This window comes from Chinchilla lanigera, unplaced genomic scaffold (assembly GCF_000276665.1).
Source record: "Chinchilla lanigera isolate Chin_1 unplaced genomic scaffold, ChiLan1.0 scaffold00069, whole genome shotgun sequence".
NCBI classification, from domain to species: domain Eukaryota; kingdom Metazoa; phylum Chordata; class Mammalia; order Rodentia; family Chinchillidae; genus Chinchilla; species Chinchilla lanigera.
The window spans coordinates 10,178,936-10,202,119 of record NW_004955470.1 but is presented as its reverse complement, the minus strand read 5'-3'; the positions used below and the strand labels follow the sequence as shown (position 1 = coordinate 10,202,119).

General features: G+C 57.9%; 1 protein-coding gene across 4 annotated transcripts in view; it reads left to right on the top strand.

Annotated features, from left to right (window-relative positions):
• The window catches only part of Tgfbrap1 (transforming growth factor, beta receptor associated protein 1), a 44,299-nt gene extending 21,115 nt beyond the window's left edge, over positions 1 to 23,184 (top strand). For all 4 annotated transcript variants that reach the window (XM_013522763.1, XM_005400783.2, XM_005400785.2 and 1 more), the window contains exons 3-12: positions 3,974 to 4,168; positions 5,864 to 6,018; positions 8,529 to 8,611; positions 9,232 to 9,573; positions 11,698 to 11,755; positions 14,587 to 14,730; positions 16,653 to 16,799; positions 17,512 to 17,671; positions 19,066 to 19,499; positions 21,040 to 23,184. In XM_013522763.1, the coding sequence (XP_013378217.1) occupies positions 3,974 to 4,168; positions 5,864 to 6,018; positions 8,529 to 8,611; positions 9,232 to 9,573; positions 11,698 to 11,755; positions 14,587 to 14,730; positions 16,653 to 16,799; positions 17,512 to 17,671; positions 19,066 to 19,499; positions 21,040 to 21,216 (1,895 nt within the window). In that variant the 3' untranslated portion in view covers positions 21,217 to 23,184. The remainder of the gene's footprint in view (positions 1 to 3,973; positions 4,169 to 5,863; positions 6,019 to 8,528; positions 8,612 to 9,231; positions 9,574 to 11,697; positions 11,756 to 14,586; positions 14,731 to 16,652; positions 16,800 to 17,511; positions 17,672 to 19,065; positions 19,500 to 21,039) is intronic.

Sequence of the window (23,184 nt, the reverse complement as noted above, 5' to 3'; positions counted from 1 at the left end):
TAGTAGCTGGGACTACTGCCGCCCAGTTTGGTTTTGTGCTACTAGGGATTGAACCTAGGGCCTTCACGTTGATTTATATTCCCATCCTTTTTCATTTTTTGATTTTGAGACAGGGTCTTTCTAAGTTGCCAAGACTGGGCTCAAAGTTGTGACCCTCCTGCCTCAGCCTCCCAGAGTGCTGGGATTACAGACATGCACCACGGTGCCTGGCTCCCTTCACTTTTTTTTAAATACCTGCATGTCACTTAGCTGTGTGGTAATGCCACAGTTTATTCACTAGTCCCCTGTGGGTGGACGTTTGGGTTTTTCCTGGTCTTGGGCTACCAATCAGAATTTGCCGTGAGTGCACGTGTGTGTTTGCAGCATATCTCAAGCTTTCTCTAGGGAACTGCTGAGTCCCATATAAAAGTGCTTGGGGCTGGGGATTTAGCTCAGCGGCAAAAGCGCCTGCCTGGCAAGCGCAAGGTCGTGAGTTCGGTTCCCGGTACCGGAGAAAAACCAAAAAAAAAAAAGTGCTTGACCTTTGCTAGGTCTGACCGTACCCCTCTGCGTAAGGGTGGTCCCATTTTATGTTCTCCCCAGGATCGTGTGGCGGTGCCAGTTTCCCCAGCTTGCCAACACAGCTTGTTGCCCACAGCCCCGTGTTTTTGCCAGCTGGGTCCAGCAGGAGTGGCTAGGACATCTTTAGGAGCCATCTGCATTTCTTCAAATGGGTTTGCCAAGTATTCTGTTTTAAATCTATTTATTTATTTAGTTAGTTAGGTGCTAGGCGTGGAACCCAGGGCCTCATGCACACCAGGCAAACGCTCTACAACTGAGGTGTACACCGAGCCCAAAATCATCAGTTGTCAGTAGCCTTTTTAAAGGCTTGTTTATTTGTATGTTTGAGATATATCTCAAGTATATCTCAAATGTCCTTCTATATTTGATTTTATTTATTATTATTATTTATTTATTATTATTATTTATTATTATTTATTATTATTATTATTATTATTATTTATTATTATTTATTATTATTATTATTATTATTATTTATTATTATTTTATAAGATTTTATTAAAAAGTTCTCAGTAACCTACTATAGCAACCTTCATAGTTTCTGCCTCTGGATTTTGCGGTTACAGTTGGGAACGATTCCCCGTCCTCCCTGGCCTACACAGATCCACCCGTGTGTTTTCTGCACGTCCTCGCTGGGAAGAACAGAGTCGTTGCAGCTGTTATAAGGCTGCCCTGTTCCCCCCGCAAGCTGGTTGATGAGGCCACCTTCTCCGCCCTGATTGAGATGGCTGCCTTTCATGTACATGGAATTTCCTTGGTCCCCGTGTAGTGTGTGGATCTTCAGTGTCGTCCCGTCTGTCCCCTTGCGTGTCTCTGCCGGCCCCTGCCTGCTCTGCGCTGTAGGCGTCGCTGTTGGCTGGAGTGCTCAGGTGGAGGGGAAGTGGTCGGCATGTGTAGGCTCCTTTTCCCAGGGACGCTGTCTGCACTGCGTGGGCATTGTGGGAAGTGACATGACCTTCCTAATGGGCGTGCCGCTCGTACCTGGCACGACTGCACGCAAATTGAGAGGTCCCTTGTGAGGGACCTGTGTCCCGTGTTCCATAGGTTATTGATTCCGTGCAGTGATCACCGGCATCGTGCTGTGCCTCAGAGATCGGCACTTGCAGCACGTTCCCGCGTGAACGTGGACGTGCTTCCAGCTGAAAGCTCTGTTTCTGTGGCCTGCTGTCCCCTGAATAGAACGCATGACCACGCCTGTGTGGGGAGTTTGCTTCTCACTTTTGGCAAAGCAAATTTTCATAGTATAATGGCGGTGGCAGCTTTCACTGTTTCGCTTGTTGATGGTCCTGAAGAAAGCGGATGACTCAGGTGCTCCTCTACCCTAATCTTCCTGCATTAGCTCAGTGGAGGGACCCAGCCGAACGGCACGGTCCCCTTGAGGAGGGTCCTCAGGGGCCTGGCCACGCTTTCCCGTGGCCAGTGATGGCTCCACTCTGTGATTCTGAGAAAGCCTTGTTCTTGCCCTGGTTCCTGCCCTTCGAGTGAGAGCCTCTGCCCTGCGCAGCGCCCTGGGACTGTGCGGCCGGAAGTAGGAGGCTGTGGGATGCCGTCTGAGTACAGGACGAGGCCCGACGGTGCCGCGGACGTGGGCTGGAGAGCGGGCGTGACCGGGAGTGCGGCGGGAGGCCCAGGGCTGCTGTGCGCCAGCGCTCACGGGGTCACGTCCCAGCTGGTGGCGGGGTGGAGGCTGCGTCACGGCGCGGGGCCCCTCATGCCGCTCTTCCCCTGGGCGCTCGTTGCTGGCTGTTTCTAGTCCGTGGAGAATTGAAGACGGTGCTGACCCGACTTCCTGCTCCTCCATTTTGGACTCCTGGTGCACCTGCAGCTTTGCAGTGTGTTCCTGGCCTTGGGGATGCTGTGTTGGCACCTGGGTGTTAACTGCTGGCGCCTGGGTTAGTGTCCCCCAAGGCTGTGAAACAGAGGCTTGGGGCCAGGGAGGCGCCATTGCACGGCCTTGTGGAAGGTCCTTTGGTGAGTAGGTCTCAGGGGCCTGTGTGGCCCGGGCCCTCCTCCCCGCTTCCCTGACTCTGCATCCGGGATCCTGTGCTGGCGTCCGCTCGGCCGCTGCTCGCCCCGATCGCTGCCTCACTGAGGGGCCAAAGCCGTGCGGGCACTCCTGACTGAGCCACCAACCGTGGGCTAGGATCAGCTTTTCTCCTGGTACATTAATCTCCTCAGGCAGTGCATTGTGGGAAAGCAGACGAGAACACTTCTGTTGGGTCACTCACGTTCTAACTGCACCGTCTTTTACCGTGAAACGCTGGGAATGACACTGTGCCCTCGGGACAGACGGACGGCCTTTCGTTCACCTGCGCCTGCAAATCACAGCGCTCTCGCTGTTTTTCTCTGTGCTTGCATTGACCTGGACGTCTCATCGCACAGCGTAACTCTTAGCTCTGACACGAAGCGAAAATGCTCTGCATGGTCTGCCTTGCCCCAGCCTTTCGTTCTGCTCAGGGGTCGTGTGCCTGTGGAACATCTGTCACCGTTAGGGAGGGCGGTGCCAGCCCCCGAGAAAGACGAGAACCCTAGGCTCAGCCTCCCGGAAGTCTGACCTGTGCTCCGTGAGACCCGGCACACCTCCCAGCCAGCCTCATTGCTGTGTGCTGTGGGCCAGCCTGGGCCGCTCACCCACCTGTGGAGGCCCCGGCCCCCTCCTGCCCCTTCCCAGGAGGAGTTGCCAGGCTCGGGTTGACTTGCAGGGCTCCCCTGCCTGTGCTCTCAGTCCCGCCCTGTCTGTACTGACAAGTTTGTCAACGGCGGCAGCAGCACCCAGCCATTCAGAGTCCTGTTATTTTCAAAGATGCTTTATGCCACCGGCCTTGAAAACCAAGCTACAGTGCGCAGCTGTTCTTGGCAAACCTGGTCGTGTCGTGAACCCCAGAGTTTGTGCCTCGCTGACCAGACAGACAAGCTGCTGGTTAACGGGGAGGTGTCGAGCGAACCTCACTGCGTCTGCCGTGCAGTGCCGGTTCTCTCTATGGTTTGTACGTTGTTGGAGAGCAGACGTGTGCTGTGTGGAAAGGAGCAGAACCAGACCTATGCTCTGAGCCTGCCGGCGCCTGGCACGATGCCCAGTGGGCGCCTGGCACGTGGTGGGTGGCTGGGAGGCGTGCGGGGTGAGATGCGGAGCCGAGGCCGAGGCGGAGGCCTGGGTGCGTTGTTTGGAAAGTGGCTGCTCCTTCGCACACGCGCACAGTGGCCCGGCAGCCTGGGTGTGGTTACCTCCCGAGACAGGGTTCTGCTCCCCAGTCAAGTCCCGGGGGCTCCTGGCCCGCAGTGAGTACGCTTAGCTTCCCCTTCTCTAAAGGAGGCTGCAGGAAGTGCAGGGAGGCCTCTGCCTCCGCACCTGCCCGTGGCGGGGGCGCCCGCTCCTCTGAAGACCTGCCTGACTCTGCCCTCTGCTTTTCAGGCATGTTCGCCACCGTCGCCGGGATCTCGCAGCGGGCCCCCGTGCACTGGTCAGAGAACGTGATCGGGGCGGCCGTGTGCTTCCCGTACGTGCTTGCGCTGGACAGCGAGTTCATCACCGTGCACAGCATGCTGGACCAGCAGCAGAAGCAGACGCTGCCCTTCAGGGAGGGCCACATCCTGCAGGACTGCGAAGGTACTGTTGCCGGCAGCGTGGGACCTGCTCCCCAGGCTCTGCGACGGTGTCTCCTCGGGGAGTGTGGCTGCGGCCCGTGGGCACAGAGGCGGTGCCGGCTGCGGGAGCCAGGGTCCAGGCCCTGCGGCCCAAGCCACAGCAGCGAGGAGCTGGGTGCGGGCCACAGGGCCCCTGGGAGGGCAGAGGGCGGCGCTTCCGGGGGTGGGGCGCTGTGGAGGAGCCGCGCTGTGAGGAGGTGCCGCAGTGCTGCGAGGGACTTCCTGATGGGGGAAGGGTGTGCAGATCACTACCCGAGGGTCGGCACGGCGGAGGGAGGGGCATTGCCTTGGGGTGGTGTGTGCCAGTGAGGGAGCTGCTTCAGTTCCCTCAGTTTTATTTGGTGGGGGCAGGCATTGATGAGAAAAGAGGTTACTTTGGAGTTTAGGCTGGCTTTGAACTCACCACATAACCCAGCCTGGCCTTGAACTCACAACGGTCCTCCCGCCTCAGCCTCCCGAGTGCTGGGATTGCAGGTGGGTGCCACCACGCCCGGCTCAGTTTTATTTTATTTCGAACATTGTCATACGTAGAAACACCTCAGCTGCTGGGAATTTAACCGAGAAACACCGTCCCCACAGAAGCGTGTCAGATCCCCACGCGGGCGTCCGCACTCAGTCCTGCTCGGTGTCCTCGCGCTGGTTCTGGGCCCCTCAGGCCACCTTCTGCAGACACTCAGTCCCTCACACCGCAGGTGGAACCCGGCCACAGCCTCAGGCGCACTCGCCCCTCTGGGAGGCCGGCGGCGGGGTAGATGCTGGGTACACAGCTTTCTTCCCCCTGACTAGGGAAGGCGTTGAGGAAAGGTCTGAAGGTGTCCAGTTCACACTCAGATATTTTGCCGTTTCTGTGGTTCTGGGGATTGATCTCAGGGAGCCTGCACTGAGCTACAGATGCCATCTTTTTTCCCAAATATCCCCGATTCCCATGTGTCTGGTCGCAGAGCCTGCGGGAGGAGCCGTGCGAGCTGAGTGTGGAGGTCAGGGGCACTAAGGACGTGACACCAAGCGGAGGGGGACAGCGGGGGTGGGGGTGAGAACAACAGCCCGCACTGGGGCACGGAAAGCGAAGATAAGGGACCCGCTGCTTCTGGGGAGCGGAAGTCGCAGAGCCGGGGCCTCCTGAGGGGGAGCAGCTGGTCCCAGATCGCGGGCCTGACTCCCCTGGACTGCCTGTGGGCTCTCACGGGACAGGACAGCGACAGTGAGGACAGGCGGCCTGGGAGGGGAGCTGGCGGGCTGTCAGAGTGGGCGGAAGGTGAGCGGGAAGCACTCACTGGTCCGAAGATTGCGCTGCAGTTGTAGTCCAGCATCACTAGATCTTGTGCGAAGCACGGCACCATTCTTGGCCGCTTCCTTGGCGCGAGGCTGGTGCCCGGCCTCGTTCTGTGCACTCCCGCGCTGGCTTGCAGCTCTCCCGCAGAAGCGGCAGAGCAGCTGAGGTTGCTCTTTGACAAGGTGGTTTTAAGGGTTTACCCCTTTCCCGCAGTGTCAGCGTGGGCAGGAGAAAGGGAAATGTTAGCGTGTGTAATTTTTGTAGGAACTCTGAGGAGAAACTGGTGAAATTGATTAGAACTCAGAACCACCCGGCAGGGGAAGCAGTGTGTCTTCTCGCAGGCGATATTCCTTTCCTTTCCAACAGTGTTACATTTCTCCCCAGGAAGAGTGATCGTTGCCACGAGTAAAGGAGTCTACATCTTGGTCCCATTACCTCTGGAAAGACAAATACAGGACCTGCTGGCCAGCCGCAGAGTGGAGGAGGCTTTGGTCTTGGCGAGAGGAGCCCGGAGGAACATTCCAAAGGAGAAATTTCAGGTTTGTAGTTAACTGCTCACAAGGAGGCAAGCTGTAAGTCCCCGGCTGGAAAACACACGGTGTCGCCCCGCGGCACGACCCCCGCTCCATGTCAGGACGTGCTCACCATGGGTACAGGTGAGAACGTGATGGGGCAGCCCCACAGCTCGCAGGGCCTCCGGCCCTGGCCTGATTCTCGCGCTTACGCTGGGCTGTATTTCTAGTCGCTCTCTTTTTCAGCGGACCTTCCGAGAAGAATCAAGAAAAGCAAAGTCTGGTTAACTGGGCTCTCACTTTAGAGTCTGTATCTGTCAGGAGAGGGCTGGATGCAAGTCTGGATTTTTTTCGCCTATGGGGAAAGCACCGCTAACTGTACTGATGGAGTCCTGCCTCGGGAAACCATCCGGTTGATGCCTTTAGGAGGAAACATTTCATGCGCTGAGGTCACAGCTGTAAACGCAGTTGGTGTAATCAGTGTCATTGTGTGAATCGAGTTCCCTGAAACTTGGGATCGGGTGGCTGGGATCGGGTGGCTCTGATCGGCTCTTGGGTCATCCCGGCCACTCTGCCCACTAGAGTGTAATAAACGGTGCTAATGCGTACGTGTGCGTCTGTGGCTGTCAGCGTGGATCAGGGAGCGTTCTTGGGAGTTAGTGATGTCCAGGTTTTAGGCGGGAGTGAGACTGCGTGGCCGGAAATGACACGTTGTGTCTGCAGTCGCTGCCTGAGAGCGGCATAGTGCATGAGCAGGGCAGCCAGGCCGCCCTTGTCCTTGGAGGTGAGGGATCTGGAGGGCGTTTTCCGCCAGTGTCACCTTTGTAGCTCCCTTCTGTTTGGCCGAGTTCCACGTGCATTCAGCAGGGGGCAGCAGAAGCAAAAAGAAGAAAGCTGCTCTTTGGGTCCCAGTGCTGGCCCGGTTACCTCAGTTCCCTGCTGCTGCCGGGCATGGCCAGCACACGTCAGCGAGCCGGCGGGCACAGGCTCGGAGCGCGTCTTCAGCCCACTGCCTCTCGGCTGCGCCCTCTTCCTGTGCTCTGCCATCTGCACAGTGTTGGGGTCCGGCAGTGCCGTGCCGGCGCTCACAGTTGGGGTGCTGGTGGGAGTGTCTCCGCCGTGCCTGAGCACACGTGCACACTTGCACTGTGGCATTTGCTCTCGGAGGCGCTCAGTGTTCTGTGTCTGATTTCTTTTCCTACTCTGCCAAGAGCAGAGGTTCACGGGCAGTACCAGGTACAGTTGCGAGTCGCCTGCTCGCTAGTCTGGAATCTCTGGGTTCCTGTCTTTCCCGCCTGTGCCCGCTTCTCCTGTGTTGCTGCAAACTCCTGTCCAGCCGGGAGGGACAGCTGCAGGGTTCGGTTGGCCTTGGCCTTTGTCCTCAGTGCCGTCGCCGTGGGTTACAGTGGTGGGCATGCGGCGCCTGCCCTTTCCCGAGTCACCTGTACAGCTCCCACCGCCTCCGCGCGGGCGGCCTCCCTCTGCGCTGCCAGCCCCCCCAGTGCACCTCCAGGCCTGCTGCCCAGGGCCGTCCCGCCCTGGCCTCGGCCCCCTGCAGACGGCTGTGGACGGGTGCTCAGCCTCGCACCCCTGCCTCCAAGGGGGCAAGCAGGTGTTGGGCCTGTCAGAGGTCAGCTGCCCTGTGTGGAACGGGCGTTTAAGATTGTTTCTAAAAACCATCTTTTTTCATCCCCAAAAGAATTACCATAGCACCTCCTGTTCTTGGAGACTGAGAGAGTTAGAGGGGCGCTTCCCCCTTGCCTTTGGGTGGGGAAGGGCCCTGCAGCCGCGAGGGGTCCAGTGCCTGGCCGTTTCTCGTGGACAAGCTGGGTGTGACGGAGAGCCCCGCCCACGGCTGACTGGTCCCTTTTGTACTCTTGCCATGCGGAGGGCCTTTGTCATCTCCACCCTCTGAAATGGAATGGCATCCCTGTGTGACAGCTTGGGCCCGCTGCCTCTTGCTTCGTGTTGGGTCGGGTAACTGGGCCAGACTAAGGTAGGTCGGAGGTAGCTGGTTTGGGCTCCGGCCGTGTGCTGTGTGTGACATCTCCGAAGCGGTTTCCGCTGGGCCCAGGACACAACCTCAGCCATGCCTCCGAGAGCATGGTGGTGCGCCTGTGCAGCTTTTATGAGGCTCCGCACTGAAAAAGGAAGTTGCACCAGTACTGAACATACGCAGATTTTTTCTTCTTGTTATTCTCGAAACAGCATGGTGTAACAGCGATTGTAGTGTTGCTGCCACCTTGGGTATCACACATAGGTCAGAGATGACGCAGAGTCTATGGGAGGATTGCGTGGGTTCTCTGGAAACACGACACCATTTTAGAAAGAGCCCTGAATGGGGCCCGAGGTTGGTATCTCTGGAGTCCTGGAACCAGTGCCGTCTGTCACCAAGGGAGGGACCAGTCTGACAGATTCCGTATGCACCTCATTCTTTCTGTAGGTTGTGACTTCACGTCCTGGGTTGTGGGTGAGTGTTGCTTCCCGCTCTGGCGGCTCAGGTGTTCAGAGGTGTGAGCCCCCCTCTCTCCTTGCAGGTGATGTACAGAAGGGTTCTACAGCAGGCCGGCTTCATCCAGTTTGCTCAGCTTCAGTTCCTGGAAGCTAAAGAGCTCTTCAGGTAATGGAGGGGCTGCAACTGCCACCGAGTGCCCCGTGCCGGAGACCTGTGCCACCCACCCCAGCTGTGGCCCAGGGGCGGCTTTGCCTGTGGACCTGGGCTCTTCCCTGCAGGCCTCGTTATCCCTCCGGTGTCAGAGGCCTCCTGGGTGTAGCCAGATACGCCTGTCCTTGTGGGTGCTGTGGGACGTGTCCTCAGCTGGCCGACGGAAGCTGGCCCATTGGTCGCTGGGACAGAGCCCACCACCTCTCCTGTAGCATCGTAGCTCTAGGTCGTGTGGAGCCCCTTCTTTCAGAACTGTTCAGCAGTGTGCGGATTAGTGTCGGGAATGTGAGGGCCTCAGGGACCCTGGGTAGCCCCTCCAGCCGCAGCTCAAGCTGACATTCGCCCTTGGGTCTTCCCGGCAGTACAGGAGTCCTGAGGTCCCACTTGCTCTTTCACTGTCTCCCTGTCCTTTCTAAGGGCCAGGCTGGCTCCTGATTTATAGTGCTCCGGTAGATTTGCAAATGAGGGTGGGTTTTCCGCGTGCATTGTGTACCCCGCTATCCTATGCCCACCTCAGCCTTGCCCTGCCCAGCCCTCCGCATGCCCCTCCACGTGGCTTGACACTGTCGTTGCAGAAGCGGGCAGCTTGATGTTCGGGAGCTGATCTCCCTACACCCCTTCCTGCTGCCCACCTCCTCCTCCTTCACCCGCGCTCACCCTCCGCTCCACGAGTACGCAGACCTGAACCAGCTGACGCAGGGCGACCAGGAGAAGATGGCCAAGTGCAAGCGCTTCCTCATGAACTACCTGAACGAGGTGCGCAGCACCGAGGTGACCAACGGTTACAAGGAGGACATCGACACGGCCCTGCTCAAGCTGTACGCCGAGGCCGACCATGACAGCCTGCTGGACCTCCTCGTCACCGAGAACTTCTGCCTTCTGACGGACAGCGCGGCCTGGCTGGAGAAGCACAGAAAGTGAGTGTCTTCCTGCAGCCTCATGGGTGTCCCTGTCACCCGTCACACCCGCCTTCCTGTGCTGCACCCTGGGGGACACTTGGGAGGCTCCTCAGCCAGCAGGGCCACACGGGGACCGTCATGAAATGCCAGTGACAGCACACTTGTCACCGTTAAGGGGTCTTGGAGGCATCTGCTCGTGCCCGTTCTTCACAGTGTGGAGTGGCCAGGGCGTTGTTACTAGACGGAGATGCTTGTCCATGTCCCCGTGGCCGCAGCCTGTGGAGGATGCGCCTGTGGAGGATGACAAGGGTTGTAGAGTGGCCTCCGCAGTCACTGAGGCGGGGTAAGATCAGTGTCCGGATGGTGGGGGAGAGCGGGACCTCGACCTTGGTGAGCCCGGCTCTCGGCTGGAAACTGCGCATCGTGAGCGGGCGCTGGCGAGCGGTGCTGAGTGCCGGGTGGCGGGCGTGGCCTGGCCAGCAGCTCCTCCCTGTGCCGTTTGTTATGGGGCCCACTTTCTAGGCCTTGGGTTTCTTCTCTTCAAAAACAAGGGCTGTCAGGAAGCCCTCGTTCCATGGAAATAGTAAGGTTCCCTGTGTGTGATTTTTATGAGGAATTTGAAACAGCAGCAACACCGGCCGAATCCCCAGAGACTCTGGCTCACACGGCTTCCGCCACTTTCTGTCGGCCGCTCCGGTGTGCTGCAGGATGGCGTCACAGGCTGCACCCCCGCCTAAGACGGGGAGCCAGAAGTGTTTCACGTGCATGTTTCAGATTTGGGGTTTGTCTTGTTATTTATCTCGTTGCTGAGATAAATACTCAGCACCCAAAGTTAAAGGAGGAAAAGTTGATTTAGCTCACAGTTTGTGCAGGTTTCAGTCCCTAGTCGGCTGGCTCCGAGGCAGAGGGGCATCGCAGAGGAGAAACAGTCCATGGCAGGCAGAAGGCAGCGAAGCAGCAGGTGACCAGCAGCAATGCTGTTTCCGCCCCTTGTATTCTATTCAGGCTGCACACCCTTAGAGCGGGTCACATTCACACCCAGGGTGGCCTTCCCATTATCCACACTCAGAACTATGCCAAACCAATCAGTGGGCTAATTTAGCCCCACATGCCTTTGATCCCAGCATCACGCACCCTAGATCCAGCCACCTCTGAAACTACGCCCCATGACTGCCTGAAGCTTTGGGGGACATCTAGACGCAAGCCGTAACGGGGTTCTTTGCATAGAATTTACTGGTTGAACATCACTAATCTGAAATCCCAGAATCTAAAATACTTCAAAATCTGAAATTCTCCAAATCTGAAATTTCTTAAGGGTCATGATGGTCTTAAAATCCGTTCTGATTTTGGAGTATCTTGACTCTGAGATTCCCAGGTTAGGGATGCCAATCTGCATTCTACTTCAGAGCCAGGACGCACATTGACATCGTGTGGTGGAGACTGGGGACGGGAGGACCTGTGATCACCGTGACTTCCCCGCAGCTTTAGTGTCTTGAGCATTTGCTCTTTAAGTGAAGGAATCCAACTTCTCATGGGGTCAGCTGACTCAATACCTGCCAGGCAGGAGGAGGCCACAAGCCTGGCTCACCTGCTCAAGGGAGGGCACTTCCCTGGGCAGAGCCTCCGTGACCGCTGTCTTTTCCATTTACAGTGGGCACGTGGGAGGTGAGGAAGTTAACCTACCTGCCCAGGTCCAAGTTCACAGGTCATGAAGCCTGAATGGAAAGGCAGGTCCTTGAGCTCCAGGCTCCCCCAAGTCGGTCACCCCAACTTTCCATTGTGTGCAGGGCCTGCACACCACGGGTGCCCACTGCTGTGGACCAGGCGGGGACCTTCAGTCCTCTCTGCCGTGCGCAGACAGCATGCCTGTCCCGCTGTCCTGACCTCGGGATGGACTGGTACAAACAGGGTATCGTATTAGTGTTCGAAGCAAATTGCAAAGCACTTCCAACTATGATTTTTCAAGTAGTATCATTATAGCTTTCTTTTTCGGCTCATCTTTGACTGGAGTCAGATCCATCCTGGAGACCAATAGAGCATGTATTTCTGATACTTTAAATAAAATAAGCAGTGCTAAGGACTTTGGGGCGGGGCTGTTGCAGGGGTTGGGAGGGCTCGCTCCCACCACCTTGTCTCTTCCAGGTATTTTGCACTGGGGCTGCTGTACCACTACAATAACCAGGACGCCGCTGCGGTTCAGGTGAGCTTACGGGATTTCCACGTCATTTTGAAGCGGTACCGTTTAACTTAGTGTTACTTTTAAAAAAGTCACAAATTGATAGAGACCATGTTTGCCTGATCCATGACCTTGTTTATATGGAACAAAAATAATACCGTTTTAGGAAGTGAATTCTTGGGGAACGATTGCCCCAGAGTTTTCTTTTCTTTGTCTTTACATCTCTCTAAAGAACATTACCAAAATTGAAGTTTTGAAGACTGAAAAGATGAAAAGTATTAAGGATTTGTTTTTTAATAAATATTAGCCGACACATAATTGTGCACATGGGGTACGGGGTGATAATTCAGTGCATGTGTACACTGTGGAGGGCTCAGATCAGGGTAACTGGCATTTCTGTTTAAAGAAATTTATCATTTCTTTGTGTTGGGAACCTTTGAGCTCCTCTGTTTTAGCTCCTGCTAAAGTGCATAATAAATGTGTTCCTGAGTTGAGAACACGGGGGCTTACTTCTCCTGCCTGACTCTTCTGGCAGGCGTATCTGACGGACCCACCTTTCCCTGGCTCTGATAACCACTATTCACCCGACTTATGAAACCACCTTGAAAATAAGACTTCTTGCTGAGCCACACAGCATGTGACATCAGGAGTGATCAGAAAATTAAGGCCGCTGAGTTTATAGTTTTCTCTGTTAATGATGATAATAGCTGCAAAGAGCTGAGTCATAACTCTGCCCACGTCACAGTGATTAGGCCGGCAGGGCCAGGCCCAGTCAGCGTGGGCTGTGTTGGAGCCAGTGCTCCCGGGGGTGCAGCGCCAGAGCGGAAACCAGCATGGGCGGCTCTGGCATCCGCAGCCCGCTCACTCAAAGCCATGTCCTGCGTTCTCGAGGACTTTCTTCCCTGCTGCCCCCTGCACTGCATTTTGTAACACTTTTCTCACATGGCTTTTTTGTTTAATTTTGTGAGGGGCCAACGACATCGGCCACATTCACCAGACTACCATCAGCTCCCTGACAGTAGAGCCAACTGGCGTTTAGTCTGTGGTGGCTTTGGGGAGCTGTCATGATAACAAGATTGCAGAATAAAGCAAAGAATGGGCTCTCACGAACACGCACCCCACGTCAGTGTAGATTTAAGTATCACAGATTGTTTGTTTATTTATTTGTTTGTATTTCTGGGGGTTGAACCCAGAGGCTTATACATGCTGGGCAGGTGCTATACTGCTGAGCTACGCTCCCAGCACTTTTTCAATTTTTACTTTGAAATGGGGTTCTTCCTGTGTTCTCTAGCATGGCCTTGAACTTGTGATTCTTCTTGCCTCACTGTCCTGAGTAGCTAGGATTACAGGGATGCCCCGCTGGGCCTGACTTACATTTTCTATCTTTTAAAACATGGTGTTCTCAGAATTACAGCTTGATGTAAGCACAATAATATTAGCAACACTAAATGGAAAAAGAAATTTGCAAACTCAAAATAATACAAAGTAAATCTCCATATGTGGCAAAATTCTATGAACAAAAGCACTTTTCAGTGTATAAGGGGCTAAGTTATTTGGTTGAAGGGTCCATTGTTAAGGAAACTAATACAGGTTGAGCGTCTCTAATCTGAAAATCTGAAACGGTTCAAAATCCAAACTTTCTGAGTGCTGGCGTAATGCCAGAAGTGGAAAATTCTACACCGTAAAACTTAGTTTTGAGCAAGAAATTACTTAAAAGGCGTCAGACCCCCTCCAGGCTGTGTGCCCGGGGTTTACACGAAGCATACGTGCATTTCATGCCCAGATTTGGGCCCCAACCCCAAGTGTGATGCGAATATCCCGAAAGCCCAGTGGGCCTGACATCCGAAACCCTGTGTTCCCAGGCACCCGCTAGCAGCCGGCTGAGGGCGGCTCGCCCTTGTCGTTGAGGAGCGTGGCGTGCTGGCGTCAGAGTGACAGGCTCGCGTTGCTGCCTTATTTTCGAGCTTCTCCGCAGCCGGGTGGGGCTCAGAAGTGCAGCCAGGTGGATGGGGTTGAGGCCTACGGCAGGTGACGTGGGGGACCTTGTGTGTGGCCTCCATCCCCCCTGCCCTGCATGCTGCTGCCTCTGTCGGTCCCAGGGGTGAGCTTCAGTGATCATGGAGGGATGTTTCTGTCGTAGTGGCAGAAGGCTTTCATCATTGGGATCTGTCCTGAGCTCCCTGTGCAAAAGACAGCGGGAGTCCTTGGAGACAGTCCCCAAGGCTTTTCGAGAGGCCCAGCATCTGCCCACCAGGCTCAGAGGACTCAGGGCCCCAAGCCGTGATGGAGAAAAGAAGGTGGGGTGAGCCAGTGCCAGCAGGGGAGCTGCCTGCAGCCCAGGCCCGGGCAGTGCTGCTCCATTTGTGAAGAAACGTGTCAGATGCCTGCCGCTCTCCATGAATGTCATCTGCTCTTGTGTTACGGATTATACAAAGAAGGAAGGAGGGGTAGGAGGGACAGAAAGGAAAAGAAGGAAGGAAGGAATTTGGTGGCTTGCTTTCTTGATCTTCTGGACTATGTCTTTTTATATTTCTTTATCCAAAAATTTGAATTTGTGCTCAGCATTTGCAGTTTGTCCTGTACAGGTTGAGTACTGCTTATCCAAAACACGTGGGCCCAGAAGTGTTTCAGATTTTAGTTTCTCAGATCTTGGAATCTAGACTCTACTGGTAGAGCAACTCAGAATTCTGAAATCTAAAATACAGCATCAGCGTGCTTAGAAAGCCTCAGATTTGGGGTTTTGGGTTCGGGATGTTCCGTGTGTATTTCTAAAAGTCTTGAAAGGCCAAGGGTGTGTGCAGGCGCTCTGAGCTACCTCCACAGGATGCGTAGCATTGTGTTCCGTTCCTGTGCAGCTGTGGGTGAACATCGTGAATGGAGACGTCCAGGACGCCACGCGCGCAGACCTGTATGAGTACGTCGTGGATTTCCTCACCTCCTGCCCGGACCAGCAGCTGGTGTGGACCTATGCTGACTGGATGCTGCAGAGGAGCGAGGAGGTTTGTGCGTCCTCGGGGATGGTTTTTTCAAGGTGCTAATGGAAACAGGCCCTGGGCCTCTTGGTCCTAGGTAGGACAGAAGCTACGTTGCAATCTCCTCCTCTGTGTTTTCTTTCTTTGTTTTTGGTTTTTTGAGCTAGGGCCTCGCTAGGTAGCTCAGGCTGTTCTTGAACTCTCAGCAATCCTTCGCCTCCCGAGTGCTAGATTATAGGCATGTACCACCACGCCTGGCTCGTCCTGTGTTTTCATTGCCCCCATTTATTTGTATGTTCATTCATTCATTCATTCATTCAAAGACAGGGACTCACTGTGTAGTTCAGGCCTTGAACTCACTATGTAGCCCAGGCTGGCCTCAATCTCAGTGCAATCTTCCTGCCTCAGCCTCCTAGTATCAGGATGACAGGCATGCAGCTCCACATCTGGCCCTTTGCCCTTCTAATGCCTTTGAACCTCTGTGCTCTGGGTCCGGAGCCTGTGTTGTGGTGCCTCTGAGTTGCACCCTCGGAGCCCTCTTTCCCGTAGGAAGCCCCCACTCTTGGTGCCTGGGTGTTTCACTCCCCCCTCGCAGCTGGAGTCTGGCACTGCTGTGTCCTGCAGCGGGTCGGGTTGCCTGCAGGGCGTGGTCTTGGGGGGGTGACAGCCCAGGCCTTTACCCTACCACCCGGGCCACTAGCATCCTGGTCTCTCCCCTCTCTAGACACAGGCTGTGGGTGGAGACAGTGGTACGGGGAGCAGAACCCGGACCATTAGTGACGGAGTGGGGCCGTGTGGCCGGGGCAGAGGGCCCGAGTCCTCAGTTGGCGCTCACAGATGATGGTGACAGAAAGCAAGCATCTCCGCTCCCGCAGCTGAACGCCTGCATGTTGCCCTGGCCCCCAGAGAGATAGTTCGCTGTGAAGCAGGGCCTTGTCCTCAGCGAGAACCTTCTGAGCATTGCTTCTGCCTGCCAAAGCCGGCAGGAGCCTGTGCTCCTGACACCACCGTGTGCTGTCATCCCGCCCTCCCTCCATGCCCCATCCACACCCTATAGAGCGGCCCACCATGCCTGCCCATGCTTGGGACACGCTTCTCTGTGCTCGGGCACATGGCCAGCAGGAGGTACCCAGGTCCATGCACCCACTCTCATCTCCTGCCTGCACACAACCCCACCAGGTGGGTGTGAGTTACTGAGGCCCAGAGAGGCGTGGTCTCTTTGCCGAGGTCATGGAGGTGCTGGAGGGGACGCACAAACTCAGCTGAAAGAACCCAGAGTTCACGCCGCTGTCGGGTCTGTGGATTGTGCATGTGGCAGAGGTGATACCTGAGTGCCCTGGGGAGCCAGCCTGGGTGTAACTGCCTCGCCGGCATCTCTGGAAGATGGAGTCAGACCGGCATGCGCCCAGGGAGCTGCCTGGAGACTGCCCAGGGTGTAGCTCAGGCTGGCCATCTGCCATTGGCCGTCCACCATCCACTGCCCTCTGGGCGGGCAGGTCGCTGTGGCCTGCGCGCTGACCTCAGCACTTCCTGCTGGTCCGCTTACCCGTAGGCCAGCGCCGTCAGAGTGGGTGACCCTCACGGTGCCGAGTGGTTCCCCTGTGGTTCCTCAAAACCCGTCACCAACAAGTGCGTCTTTCTTCCGTTTCCAGCATGTTAAGAGAACTTCTGGCAGGATGTGTGTAGAGCGTCCCAGCCTAGAATGATTTTCTGGTTTTGCTTTGTGCTTTTTGGTGAGTGCTTCCTGCTGAGCTTTTTCTCCTGACGAGCATGTCCTAGCCACTGGATGGCACTCCGATTGACACAGTCAGAGCTGAGGCTGTGAAACGTGCTCTGTCACTGTACTCTCCACACCGACTTCGTCTAAGGCACAGACCTGTGGCAGCCAAAATGAGGATGAGGCAGGGCGGCCTCGAGCCCCCGCCTGACGAGCTGTGTTCTGCCTTCAGGTTGGAGTTCAAGTCTTCACCAAGAGACCGCTGGATGAGCAGCAGAAGAATAGTTTCAATCCAGACGATGTCATCGGCTGCCTCAAGAAGTATCCTAAAGCCCTGGTCAAATACCTGGAGCATCTCGTGGTGGATAGGAGCGTGCAGGTGAGCACTTCTGAGCACCTGGGCTGTAGGCCGCAGCACCACGGTGGCCGCGTAGGAGGAGGATCTGACTGTCCACTCCTGGCGGATGGTACTGAGACCAGGGTCAGGGCCCTCGGCCGCGCGGGCTGTACTGATGTCCACGGAGCCCGAGGCTGGGTAGGAGGGACCTGTCCACGTCCCGAGTCAGGTCCCGCCCTTGCATCCTTCTCCTCCCTCTTCATTACTCTCGGAGGGGGCGGGAGAGCCTGCACGCTCGTATGGCGTCCCTAAGCCCTGTGGCCCTTACTCCCCGTCGCTGATACGGTACCAAGGCAGTGGGCTTGTGGAGAGGAGAGGGTTGCGTGGCTGAGTGCTGGGTTGCGCCCCAGGCTCTGTCCACTTGTTGCTCTGCACCTGCAGTGAGGCAGCGAGCACGCTAGGTATGCACGGTGGGGCAAAGGCACTCTCACCCAGGACGAAGGCGCCAGGCACACAGTCCCGGGCAGGGCCACTCCCTGGTGACCTGCGGACCTCCCAGTGGCAGCACCTGGGGACCCTGCCTCATCCCGGGGCCTTTGAGCGCAGCACACAGCTCGCAAGCGTGCCCTGTGTGCACTGCGGGGCGTTGGGTCTGGGTGTTCAGGAGTCGCCAGCTCTGCTCAGCACAGCCTGGTCAGGGCAGCTCTGCAGGTCTGAGACCCCAACGCCATGTGCCACCCACTGTGCTTCCCAGAAAGAAGAGTACCATACTCACCTGGCTGTCCTCTACCTGGAGGAGGTGCTGCGGCAGAGAGCGGCCTCCAGCTGCAGCAACACCACGGCCACCGAGACGCAGACCAAGCTGCGGCGCCTGCTCCAGAAATCTGACCTATACCGGGTGCACTTCCTGATAGGTGAGGCGCGCTGCGTCCTCTCTGGAGAGGGAGAACCAGCCAGGGCCTGTGAGAGCTCCGTCCTCTCTCCCAGGGCAGTGCCCACACGGCCTGCTTACCTTGTGCTGGGTTCTGTTTCTATCTGTATTTTTGGGATGCTGAGGTAGAGCCAGGGCTAGTGCACCCGAGCAAGTTCTCTGCAGCGCTGTCACACCCCCAGCCTCAGGTGCTAGCTCCTAAAGCCCCACTCCCACCTGCACGGTGAGGCCCAGGCTTCCAACATGAGCCACCGGGGTCACTCGCCCCTGTTGTGGCAGTGCCCCTTGTTGCCGGTGTTCAGGGATGGACCGGGCCAGGGAGGGCGTAGTAACGCTTCCTGCCTGATCTGTGCACTGGGGGGGGCTGGGAGTTTAATACAGATGAGAGGCGTAGAAAGGTGGAAATTGCCACAGCTCTCTTCCTGAGCCTCAGCATGGGGCCACGACGTGGTCATGTGTTCACGCTGTTCACTGTGGCCCTTGCCCCTGAACTCGGGCTGGCGCTCGAAATAGTCTCCCACGTGGGGCAGGAGTGAGCCTGTGTAGTCTTCCTGCTCCGGACAGGCCGGCGTGTGGAGAGCCTTGCTGGCCCTTGGCCCTCTGAGGCCGGTCCTCGGTCAGGACTGATGCTGTCTTTGGGGTCTGTCTTTTCCTTCTGCCCTCGAAGCGTCGGCGCTGGGAAAAGAACAGAAAACTTCGCTTTATCCTCAGATTTTGTCAGCTACTGTAGATGTGGGTTTTCATATTCCTTTCAGTGGAGCAGACCTGGAATGGGAATGAAGGGGTTGGCACATTTTGGGGAGCCTGCGTGTGTGGGGGGGGTGCGCAGTCGGCCTCCTCGTCCCTAGTTCTGCGTCTGTGATTGGACCCGCGGCAGGTGGAGGGCGTACTGTGAGAAGTGTCGGAGCGGGCACAGTAGCCCGTGTGCGGGTCACTGCCCCCAGGCAGAGCATCGCGACTTGTCAGGCATGAGAGTCACGCAGGCCTGGGGAGTGCGGCGAGAAGGAGTCAGCACGTGCGGACCCCACACTCTCCCCGTGGGACTTGAGCACAGGGGCACCGGGCGCCCAGCGGGGTCCTGGAACCTTCCTGGGGTGCAGGGTGCCCATGTCCTTGGACATGGCCCCAGGAGGGCAGGTCAGGGGTGAGGGGGTCTTGGGCCTCCTTCCATCCTAGACCCCTGGGTGTGTTGGTTCTGTAGACCTCACCCTGGAGGTCGTCTCCTGGTTCACAGGAACGGGGCGCTCCGCTCGTCTGAGAGCCTGGGGGACGGTGCTTCCCATGCGGCGGTGACTGCTGCCCCTTCCAGCCCAGAACTGTGGGGGTCGGTGTGGGCCCTGGGTCCCCGGCTGCCTCTCAGCAACTTCTGTCCCGCAGAGCGGATCCGGGGCGCCGGGCTGCCCGTGGAACGCGCCATCCTGCACGGGAAGCTGGGCGAACACGAGCAGGCTCTGCAGGTCCTGGTGCATGAGCTTGGGGACACGGCGGCGGCAGAGGACTACTGCCTGTGGAGCTCTGAGGGCCGGGACGCCGCCTGCCGCCAGCGCCTCTTCCACACGCTGCTCACCATGTACCTGCAGGCCGGGCCCGTGGCCCCCGAGCTCGCCATGGCTGCCGTGGACCTGCTCAACCGCCACGCCGTGGAGTTTGACGCCGCCCAGGTGCTGCAGCTGCTGCCTGGCTCCTGGTCGGTGCAGCTGCTCCGCCCGTTCCTCACCGGCGCGGTGCGGGGCAGCATCCACGCCAGGAGGACTGTGCAGGTGGCGCTCGGCCTGGCCAGGTCGGAAAACCTGCTGTATGCAGCTGATAAGGTGGGTGTGGCCCGGACGCAGGGCATCGAGTCGGGGGCAGGGGGCAGGGGCTGCCCCTCAGACACAGACCCTGGGGCACGGGCCGCCGTCAGAGCAGCTGCGCGTGTTGGCTGTGTGACGTGCACATACCAGGCACCCTCGGGTTCTCAGTGCTGTGGTGCCGCCTCACATGGCATTGTCGTGCACGCAGGGCAGGACTGAGGCTCAGGAAGTCACAGCGCGCATGGGCAGGGTGCCCCCACCACGCCACAGCCCCCACTTTCCACTCCCCCTCGGGCGACCCCTTTCCGCACGGCTGGCCAAGCAGGACCCCGGTGTCTATCCCAGTGAGGCCTCTCCATGACCACTGCACCGCCTGCCTTGGCCACGTGAGCCTTCCCAGCGGGGACACACTGTCCCCCCACCTGGACGCGAGTGCCGGGCAGCGCCGTTCCCGTGGCGAAGCCACCCCTCACCCTGGTGCAGAAGAGTCCCCCCTCCGTGCACCTGGACGCTCTGGGCCGCTTCCGTGATTTTCCCTCTTGACCCGGAGTTCCCTGAGGGCGGGCAGCTCTGTGCATCCTCTGCTGCCCTGGGGCTTGGCCTGAGGTGCCGAGCTCCGGAGGAGGAGCAGGCGTGAGGAGGAGGTGGACCTGCCAGCTGCCACGCACAGCCCCGCTGGGGGGATGCGGTGAGCCTTGCGGCAAGACCGTGCGAGGCTCGGGTTCTGTGCACCGCGAGGGCGCCCGGCCCCGCTGCTTAGTGGCAGCGCTGTTGCCAGGCGTCAGGCACCGTGCGGCTGTGACCGAATCGTTCCGTGCACCTTGCTGTCTGTTTCGACCACAGAGAGGCACAGACAGGAAGGGACAGTTTGGTCCCCTGGGCTCCATGAACATGTGACTTGGTGACAGGCCTGGACCCAAGCAGCCAGCGCCGCAGACAGGTGGAGGGAGGAGAGAGATGCCAGGCGCCAGCAAGGACTGTGGTCAGGGAGTTTGCAGCTTTTTCCCTTATCCACGTCCTAAGGGTGGTGGTTGTGTTGGTTACTTTCCTCTCTCTCTCGTTGTTGAGACAAAATACCCAACGCCCAAACTAAGGAAGGAAAGGTTTATTTAGCTCACAGTGCTTGGAGGTCTCAGTCCGTACTTGGCTGGCTCTGAGGCAGGGTGGCACATGGCAGAGGGCAACCGTTCATGGCACCAGAAGACAACAAAAGCAGCAAGAGGGAAAAGGGAGGAGCAGCAGAGAGCAGCCTCTCTCCCTCCCTTACACTGTGTGCAAACTACCTGCCCCAGGGTGGGTGTAGCTCTCCCACCCATAATCCCAGCATTGGACCATGAGTCAGTCATAAACTCTAGAAGCCCGCCCCGCGACTGCATGAGGCTTTGGGGCAACATCGAGACACAAACCATAACAGAGGCGTTCATTCCCTCCTCTGCGCACAGCCTGAGGGAGCCGCGTGACGGCCGTCCCTGTTAGTGCGGTCGCCATGACGCGTGGTCTCCTTGGGAAGCCCCTCGGGCCTCCGCTGGCCTCTCTCTCAGTCTCCTTTCTGTTGCAGATGAAGCTGAGAGGCAGCGCCATCCGGCTGTCAGACCAGAAGCTCTGCCAGCTGTGCCAGCACCCCTTCGCGGAGCCCGCATTCGTCCGGTACCCAAATGGGGGGCTTGTGCACCCCCACTGTGCTGCCAGCAGACACAGGGCCCCCAGCTCCCCCAGCCCTGGCACTCGGACTTGAAGAGCTGGGCTCGAGGCCGCAAGGGTGACTGAGTTCTCTTCCGAGTCTGCCGGACACAGAGCAGGCTGCCACGGGCCGGTGCGGGCCCAGGGGGGTGGCGTTGGGTGCCAGGAGTCATCTGTGCCGAGAGCCAGCCCCTCCCTGCGGGCGCTCTGTGTGAGCATAAACGCGACCCTGAGACGCTGGCTGGAGGCAGACGGGGTGGGGGGTTTGCTGGGCGGTGCAGTCATCCACAGCGAAGTGAGGGGCCTTCCGTGGGGTACTGATGCCACGCCGCAGTGGAGGGCTCTGTGGGGCCCGTCTCCACCGGGGGCTCTGCCTTCGCCTGTGCTCGGCTGGCCTCGGGGACGTGGTGTGTGTTCCTTCTTCCCCCGGCTCCTGCCTTGTCACCCAGCACGCCTGTGCTTCTGGCTGCCTGGTGAACGGGGCTGTGTGTGGGACCTGCCGAAGCCCCAGGGCAGCCGCTCGCCCGTCCTGAGGAGCAGCGGTGGGGCACCTCGGGCAGCTGGGCAGCCCTGTGTCCCTCAGCCTCGGCCTGTGGAAGACTAGAGTGTGACCCTGCGCAGCCGGGTGTTGCATTTGAACTTGTAGCATCTTCGTAGTTTTTCTCCAGTTTGGAAATTTACCTGCCGCATTCACTAGGGATGTCTTCCTCAGTGACACGTGCCTGCTGCTGAAGACCTGGGAACCTAAAGAGAGACCCAGTGCACAAAGTGTGCCTCACAGGAGGGCCGGGCTGCCTCTGCCTGGGGAGTGGCTCCCGGGGCGTCTGCATGGCCCTGAGGGCATCGGGCCGGGCTGCCTTACCTCCCTGCACCTCTGTGCCTGCCCTGAACTTGCGGAAAGCGGCCTTCTGCCCGTCACCATGGGGGTCCCTGCATCTCTGTGTCCGTCCCTGGAGCGCTGCAGCCACTGTCACTTCACTGCCCGCCCGTGAGCCTGTGCGTGGATGGAGGCTGGCATCGGCTGGCGCAGTGACGAGGGCTCAGAACACGCTCTCCACCCGCCGAGCCTCGAGGCTGCAGAACGCTTCGCCATGCTCAGGCTCGGTTTACCTCTCAGGCTGCAATGAGCCGAGAACAGACACAGGAAGTTCTCCCTGTTGCCGTACTTTGTACTGCATGAGCCGTGTGGATTCGAGGCCTGGCTGCCACTCCTGTGGATGGACGGCTGTTACAGAGCGCATGCCTTACCCAGGTGTCACCGGCTGGGCCTCGAAGTAGGCCTGAGGTAGGCCTGAATTCCTCGGAGAGCAAGTTACTGTTCATGCGATGTTGCACTTTCGGAAACACTGTTCCTTCCCTCTGTACACAAAGTGGGTGCGGTCTTGGAAAAGGCTCCTGACTGCCTGTTTCCAGCGTGGGGACGCAGTCTCTCGGAACGCTGAGGGCTGCTCTGAAGCAAACGTCATCCTTCCGAAGAGTGAGGGTGAGCAGCTTCCGCCCCGCCGGAGCCCGACCGGAGCGATTCCCTGACGCCGCGCACTGACGTCTCCTGTGTGAGGAGCTGTGTTCCCTGACCTTCCTCACACCCTGGAGAGGTCTCTTGGTCAGGCCCTGTTTTTCAGAAGAATTCTTTCTGCCAGGCTTGCTGTTCTGTGACTGTCCTTGGGCGGGGAGCGGTTAGAGCTGTCACTCAGACCTCCTCTCGCCAGGGTGCACGCAGCCGTGCACGACGTTCCGTGGGCAGGGCTGTTCAGCTTCATGAACTGTTCACTGCTGCTGTCTACCAGGTCCTAGAGGAGGCGCTGGGGCCGTGGGCCACGGCACAGAGCTGAGAGGGCGTGGGTGGTGGCCGCAGAGGGGTGGCACGGTCACACGGACGCACTGCCATGTGGCCCTGGCCCTGTCTTTGCTGTCCCCTGGGAACTTTTGCCCTTGCAACTTTATCCTTTATCTCCTTGGGTCCCAGATATACAAGCTGTACAAATGTAAAATTGTTAATTTTATTAAAATTCTTTTAATTCTT